Source organism: Hyaena hyaena, unplaced genomic scaffold (genome assembly GCF_003009895.1).
Source record: "Hyaena hyaena isolate Hyena2069 unplaced genomic scaffold, ASM300989v1 scaffold_539, whole genome shotgun sequence".
Taxonomy (NCBI): Eukaryota; Metazoa; Chordata; class Mammalia; order Carnivora; family Hyaenidae; genus Hyaena; species Hyaena hyaena.
This window is the reverse complement of record NW_024081169.1, coordinates 626,836-635,037: the sequence shown is the minus strand read 5'-3', so window position 1 is coordinate 635,037 and position 8,202 is coordinate 626,836. Positions and strand designations below refer to the sequence as shown.

Below are 8,202 nucleotides of genomic sequence, written 5' to 3'. Positions count from 1 at the left end.
CACCTTACATATCCATCCAGCTGTTCATCCATTCATCCATCCATCCATCCATCCATCCATCCATCCATCTATCCATCCATCCATCCTTCTATGTTACAGGTATTCATCAAGAGGTTGCCAAATGCCAAGCCCAGTAACAAATGTACAGTTTCTTGCCTGGAGCCATGTACAATCCATTTGTGGAGAAAGACATGCAACTAATTAACTAAATAAACAAACAAACATATTGTATTATAATAAGTGTTGTAATAATGTAATGTGCAAAGTGCAATAGGAAGAACCTAGAAAGTAGCCATGGTAAGAATAGGTGACATTTGAACAAGGTCTTAAAAGATGAATAGATTTTCGTCAAACAATAAAAGCTACTGTTTCCTCAACTTCTACTGAGTGTTAAGCATTGTGCTCTAAAGTGTACACACATTATCTCATTTAATCTTTCTCTTGACCTAGTGGGCTAGGTAGTACAATTCCCATTTACAGAGAGACTGGGTAAACTTTCCCATTGCACAGCTTGCCAGTACCAGTCTTGACTGTTAGACCCATGCCTGTATGGCTCCAAAGTCTAGATTTTAACTATTATTATTTCCCTATTATCTACACATGGGAGTAGTATTTTTGTGGGAGGATATTTTATACATATAGCTCTTTGGTACAGAGTGTAAGTTTACATAGTTGGTTAATGGATATGCAAAAAAATAAATCTGGTAGCTATTTCAGTCATTATTGATCCATGTTTTTAAGATTTTTTTCTTTCAGAGAAGGGCAGGCAAGAACACGTAACAGTGAGGTAAAGAAGAGCAGGTCACATTTGAGGAAGAGGTGGGGTTTGGGAGGCCTGAAGAACTAGGGGTGGAGTGGTTGAAGGTGCGGGGGATGAGCCTCTGGGTAAGATAGGGGCAAGGCAGAAAGGCATCACACACCACGCTGTGAGTTTGTCTTCTCCCTGTGGGCCACCTCAGCAGTCTGGTCATTAGCCCTCTTTCTTACAACCGGGGGAACTGGATCAGGTCCTGATTGATCTCCGCAACTGACCGACAGCCTAAAAGAACAATGCAGTTAAAAAGCTTATTTCTCTATGGGGCATCTGGGTGGCTCAGTGGATTGAGTGTCTGACTCTTGATTTGGACTCAGGCCATGATCCCAGGGTTGTGGGGATCGAGCCCCATGTTGGGCTCCATGCTGAGCATGGAGTCTGCTTAAGATTTTCCCTCTCTCCCCTGCTCATGCTCTTTCTCCCTCTCTCAAATAAAAAATTTTTTAAATAATAAAAAAGCTTATTTCTCTGAAACTCCAGCAGCCCACCCCATCATGGGTAATGGGATGATCCAATGAGAATAAGCCTGACTTGATTTTTGTGCTCACCCCGAAAAAAATGCTATATAAAAATAAATAATAGTAATAAGATTAAACAAAAGTTGTATTAAAGGGTGGATGAAGATACCAGATGAATAATGTGATTCTGACTGCCTTGAGAATTGTTTTGTGAGCCTGTGCCCATATCCTCTTTCAACATAGCCATGTCAAAATGGCACAGTAAAGATACAGAAACACTATTTTAGCATTTAAAAAACCAATTCATATGAGCCGTCGATACACTTGACCTTTATCTGAGTGCTGATAAGACTCAAGGATACAGGAGGTATTTGTCAGGGAGAAATATGAGTCAGGAATAAGAAGTGCGTTGAGTATTTCATACAGTAAATTTGCTTTTGACAAGAAAATTCTGCGAAAGGAAACGCACTTCTTTAGTGGAGGAACTTCATCAAAATGCAAAATTAGGAACTGTAGCTGAGGTTAGACACAGGGATTGAAGAGCGTCAGCTAAGAAGCACGAAGAGGGGGAGAAAGAAGGGGTAGCACGTTGGTACAGACTGGAAGGGGGGGGGGGCTTGAGTAGAAGGAGAATCCCTGCTGCTGATGAGGCAGATGGACCTGAATGTCAGGATGTGGAAGGATTAATTTAAGTTCTTTCCACAGTGGCGATGTATGCACCTTCACCTCCCCAAACACTGCTTTCGCGAAGTGTATCACTCACAAAAATATAACTAGAGAAAGGGGTTTTCCCCCCTAAAAAAGGAAACAGAGGGAATAGTTGAGTTTTATGCCTGGGTTGATTGTAGTGGACAGAGATGTCAGGCGTGGGCTACGAACCCACTAACTGAACTCATACAGCAGAAGCAAGACCTCCGTGCTAGAGGCGGTGCTCCTCAGAGTGGACAGTGATCTTAAGAGCTTAGGGTTTCCCCGGGGCAGAGAAGAGTGGGTCTTCACAGCAGGCAGACCTACTCAAGGAGCACAGAGATACCAAAATAGAGTTGTTGGGTGCATGTTGTAGTAAAAATGATATGGAAATGATGTAAAATGTCTCAGTAGTTGCCTTAGAGTTATGCTGTGATTCCATTTTGAGACGGTTTGGCACATACACCTTGGGAACGCATCTGTGCTTACTCGACTCTCCTCAGGTTGGCTTCTGGGTCTCATGCAGTAAAGGGCACCACCCTGCACTTGGCAGAGACTCCGTAAAAGTGTGAGAGAGAATGCATATTTATAATTGTTTCCTGCACTTTCATTACTGTAAATTAGGAGGATATTTACACTAAAATGTGCTGGCCACTTTCACATGAAGTGGGTAATGACAAACGATAAACCTCAAGAAGGTTCATAGACTTTTTAATTCAGCCTCCTCCCCTTATGAAGGGCGAGACCTTAGTGAGATCCCTGCAGCCTTGTGTGCTGGTGTGACTTATATGTGGACATTTTTCAAGACAGATCCTGATTCTGATTCTAACCTTTCTGTAAGGATAATTTCAGAAATTGGTCTCATGGTGAAAAAAAATGACTTAAAAATCGTTTTTATATTTATTTTTGAGAGAGATAGAGAGAGACAGAGAGCAAGGGAGAGAGGGTCGGAGAGAGAAGGAGTCACAGAATCCAAAACAGGTTCCTGGCTCTGAGATGTGAGCACAGAGCCTGAGGTGGGGCTCGAACTCACAAACCTTGAGATAGTGACCCGAGCTGAAGTCAGACGCCTAAAGGACTGAGTCACCCAAGCTCCCTGAAAAATATGACTCTTAAATTTATTTTGCTATCAGCAAATAAGGTTCTCCTCCCAGGGCTGTATGTTATAGGGTCATAAGAGAAAACATCATACATCTCCAGGGGCACTGAGAGAGAGAAATGATATTAACTGATCCCTCCTGGGTGCCGATTTTGTGTCAGGTGTCTTAATGTGCACTGTGTGCGGAATGGCTAAGGGGAGACAGAATCTCAGGGGGTTCACACTATGATTTTGCATTGTAGTGAGTTCTATGCAAAGCATAGGCCCCTGGCCAAGATCCCTTCTCCCCAGGGACTAGCCTGGGGTTCTTCTCTGGGGGAGATACTCCTATGCAGAGGATCCCCAAAGAAGCCCTTCTCCCTCAGTTTTTTCTTCCTTCTGCCCTGTCCTGCATTTGGTTGCAATTACTGATTTTTCCACATCTACACTGAAAACATACATTCTCCTTGCCGAACAGGTAGAAGGAGGGGAGAATAAACTGTCGGCCATAAATATGCTCCCAGTTTGGTTTTTTTCTTTGCCCCCCTTTAAAAAAAGGAGCTCTCCACCAGATTTCCCAGCCACCGTTTCTACCCCAGTGATTGTTAAGTATGAACTTTTGGCAGAATAAAAGAGGTTTGTTACTGTGAATTCTCCCAACAGGCTTCTTTCCATTAAAAGAAGATAAGGCATCATTTGGCAAGGATGGGAGGAAATATTTGGGGGAGCAGTGAAACTCGTCTCAACCTCCTGGAACCTTTAGAAGCTCATGGGTCTTCCCATCCTTTGCCCCCCTCCCTCCCAGGGGCAAAACACACCAATATGATATGTGTTCACACTCGTGCCATCCTATGAGGAAGGGTCTTGGTGACTCTGGGTCATTTAATGACTTATCTTCATAGACTTTGAATGGCTCTGGTCCAAAGCTGATGGCCCTTATCCTCCATGCCCTGGCCCATTTCCCCCTCCCTTTTTTTCTCTTTGATTAATCTGCTCCTTGGAGAGGAGGCTGGTACTGGCATTAATGCTGATCTAAGTTTTCTCACTCAAGCCCAAAAGGTTGAGTCCGTAGCCCCAATGGACACTAATAATACAACTTGGACACGGAGTACAAGACACTTGTCTAAATATCAGACCCAAACCAGACTTGAGAACAACCTGAACACCTTGCCTTGTGCGTGGCACATGACAGATTCTCTGTAACATTTATGATGATATATTAATGGCAAGAAAATGGTCTTGACTTCACGTCAGAGGTTGATTCATTGTTTCCTTACTTCTGGAGAAGATATCTGTTATTATAAAATTTTAGAATTGAGGAGTAAATGGAGGTCTTATTGGGGTTCATCTTGTCTGTCCTTTCACATCATAATCAGTTAGTGTCTACAGCAGACAAAGAGAGTCAAAGACAGAGCCATTGGCCATTGGCACTGGGTAGGTGGCTCCCTTCTGTGAGACTGTTCCAAGCATTTTAGGACATTTAGCGCATCTAGCCCCCAACACTAACTACCTGCAGTACCCACCCCACCATCTTGTGCCACCTAGAAAAAAAAATAAACTAAAAACTCCAAACCAAATCTTTCTGGTGAGAGCAGTCACGATCTTAGTTGAGAACTTCTATTTTACAGGTCACTGGGATCCCCAGGCTTTGCTAAAAACGTATAAATTGTTATGAACGCTGCTTTACAATAACTTCATTTTTGAGTGAAATCCACCCACATGTAACTTTGAGACATGCACGTTTGTCCAGTTGTGGTCACACAGGACGACATGTCTCCTTCTCCCCCCTTCTCTCCTCCTGTTGTATCTATTTCCCCAGTTCCTCCATGCTTCCTCCTTGAAATCATTTCTCAACTCCTCACCGTCCATGAATATTACTTAAAAGATGACGCACAGAACCACACCCAACAAGCCTGATATGATCTGAACAGGCCAGAGTATAATGGGACTCTCTCTCCCATAATCTGAAATTGCATCTGCTTTTGTAGCAAAAGTATCGCATTCCAAGTTTGTGCTCAATCTTTGGAACATCTCTTCCCTTCTCTCTCTTCTGGGTGGCCACCGGGCCAGGGAAAGATAAGCCAGAAGGAGGAGCCACCACTCCTGTTCTGCAGGCCTCATGCTTTCTGCTCCAAATCAGGAAAAGAACTGTAAAAGTTTTGGCACAAAAACAGACACTTCGATCAATGGAACAGAATAGAGAACAGAAATGGGCCCACAAACATATGGCCGACTAATCTTTGACGAAGCAGGAAAGAATATCCAATGGAATAAAGACAGGCTCTTCAGCAAATGGTGCTGGGAAAACTGGACAGGGACAAGCCGAAAAATGAACCTGGACCACTTTTTTATACCATACACAAAAATAAACTCAAAATGGATAAAAGACCTAAATGTAAGATAGGAAGCCATCAAAATCCTAGAGGAGAAAGCAGGCAAAAACCTTTTTGACCTTGGCCACAGCAATTTCTTACTCAACATGTCTCTGGAGACAAGGGAAACAAGCAAAAATGAACTATTGGGACCTCATCAAAATAAAAAGCTCCTGTACAGCGAAGGAAACAATCAGCAAAATGAAAAGACAATCAATGGAATGGGAGAAGATATTTGCAAATGACATATCACATAAAGGGTTAGTATCCAAAATCTATAAAGAACTTATCAAACTCAACACCCAAAAAAAACCAAATAATCCAGTGAAGAAATGGGCAGAAGACACAAATAGACACTTTTCCAAAGAAGACAGCCAGATGGCCAACAGACACATGAAAACATGCTCAACATCACTCACCATCAGGGAAATACAAATTAAAACCACAATGAGATACCACTCACACCTGTCAGAATGGCTATTAACAACTCAGGCAACAACAGATGTTGCTGAGGATGCGGAGAAAGAGGATCTCTTTTGCACTGCTGGTAGGAATGTAAACTGGTGCAGCCACTTTGGAAAACAGTTTGGAGATTCCTCAAAAAGTTAAAGATAGAACTACCTTACGACCCAGAAATTGCACTGCTAGCTATATATCTAAGGGATACAGGTATCCTGTTTCAAAGGGGCACATGCACCCCAATGTTCATAGCAGCGTTATCGACAAAAGCCGAAGTATGGAAGGAGCCCAAATGTCCACTGACAGATGAATGGATAAAGAAGACGTGGTACATGTGTACAATGAAATATTATTTGGCAATCAAAAAGAATGAAATCTTGCCACTTGCAACAATGGATGAAACTAGGGAGTATTAAGCTAAGTGAAACAAGTCAGAGAAAGACAAATATATAACTTCACTCATATGTGGAATTTAAGATACAAAACAGATGAACATAAGGGAAGGGAAGCAAAAATAATATAAAAACAGGGAGGGGGACAAAACATAAGAGACTCTTAAATACAGAGAACAAACTGAGGGTTGCTGGAGGGGTTGTGGGTGGGGGGATGGGCTAAATGGGTAAGGGGTATTAGAGAGGACACTTGTTGGGATGAGCAATGGGTGTTATACATCCGGGATGAATCACTGGAATCTACTCCTGAAATCATTATTGTACTATATGCTAACTAACTTGAATGTAAATTAAAAATAAATAAATAAACAACAATAAGAAGAAGAATTGTCAAAACTTACCAGTGAGGGCCATGGAAGTGTGGAACTCGTTTTTTATGATGTTCAAAACTTCCTCAACACCATGTTCACCCTGCTCCCAAGAATGGGGGGATGGGGAGGGACACAAAAAGAAGCGTGAAGGAACATTCTGACCGTGGGCTGAGCATCAGGTCTGGGCATGCTCACAGCTGCGGGGGTGTAGGATGGGGATGTCCGTGGAATTGGAACTATGCTGGGAATACGGGGCAGCAAAGAGGTAGAGATGGGGGCGAGAGTGCCTGAGAATATGCAACGTGCTGCGGAGGAAGTGTGGAGATTTGGGCAGGGGGTGACTGGCCCTCAGGAATCTGGGGCCCTTGAGAAATGGCTAAGCTTGGAGGGCAAACCACAGGAAAGCATGGAAACAAACAAGAAGCCCAGTATCTTCCAGTTGGGTCTCACTTTGCCACTCTCACCTTGTAGGCAAGACCCCACAGTACTGGTCTCCCAAGAAACACACACTTAGCCCCAAGGGCCAGAGCCTTGAGCACATCGTTGCCAGTTCGGATCCCACCATCCAGGTACACTTCCATTTTCCCTTTCACAGCGGCCACCACTTCTGCCAAGGCATCGATCTGAAAAAGAGACATGCAGGCCTCGAAGGGCTTCTATTTTCACTCCTGGGGATCATGGGACAGAGATGCCCCCTCAACGTGGCTTAGGAACTGGAAGTCCAAGTGTGGGGAAGGTCTACCGGTTTCTTCCCTTCCCATGCCCTAGCTGTGCTTCCCCTCCCCTTCCAGAGCAGTGCAGCTGTGTCCCCAGGCCCCAGGGACTTCCTACGGGTGCTCCCTCTTGTCCTTTTCTATACTGACAGAACGTAGCTCCGCTCTGACGCACTTATTCAGCTGTCTATAGCTTGGAAGAAACTCTTGGTTATTCTTCACATCCTAAAGGGGAAATTTTCCATTTATGGTGTTCAGTTTAATGTTCTTTTTTTTTTTTTTTTAATGTTTATTTCTTTTGAAAGAGGGAGCATAGCAGGGGCAGAGAGAGGGAGACAGAGGATCTAAAGCAGGCTCTGCACCAACCGCAGAGAGCCCAAGGCAGGGCTCAAACCCACAAACTGTGAGATCATGACCTGAACCAAAGTCGGACTTTTAACCAACTGAGCTACCCAGGTGCCCCTTTAATGTTCTTGTTTTTTTAAATAGCTTATTGTCAAGTTGGTTTCCATATAACACCCAGTGCTCATCCCCACAAGTGCCCTCTTCCATGCCCATCACCTCCCTTCCCCTCCCCCCACCCCCATTAGTCCTCAGTTTGTTCTCAGCATTCAAGTGTCTCTCATGATTTGCCTCCCTCCCTCTCCCCAACTATTTTCCCCCCTTCTTCTCCCCCACAGTCCTCCGTTAAGTTCCTCCTAATCCCCTTATACGTGCAAACATATGGTATCTGTCCTTCTCTGCCTGACTTATTTCCCTCAGCATAACACCCTCAAGGTCCATCCACGTTGCTACACATGGCCAGATTTCATTCTTTCTCATTGCCATGTAGTATTCCATTGTATAGATAAACCACAT

At 43.8% G+C, this 8,202-nt stretch overlaps 1 protein-coding gene across 1 annotated transcript in view; it reads right to left on the bottom strand.

Moving 5' to 3' along the window:
- Positions 1 to 262: 262 nt before the first annotated feature.
- The window catches only part of HAO2 (hydroxyacid oxidase 2), a 20,200-nt gene continuing 12,260 nt past the window's right edge, over positions 263 to 8,202 (bottom strand). The window contains exons 5-7 of the mRNA XM_039255665.1: positions 7,096 to 7,254; positions 6,662 to 6,731; positions 263 to 1,039 (exon numbers count right to left, since the gene is read on the bottom strand). Coding sequence (XP_039111596.1) covers positions 984 to 1,039; positions 6,662 to 6,731; positions 7,096 to 7,254 — 285 coding nt within the window. The 3' untranslated portion in view covers positions 263 to 983. The remainder of the gene's footprint in view (positions 1,040 to 6,661; positions 6,732 to 7,095; positions 7,255 to 8,202) is intronic.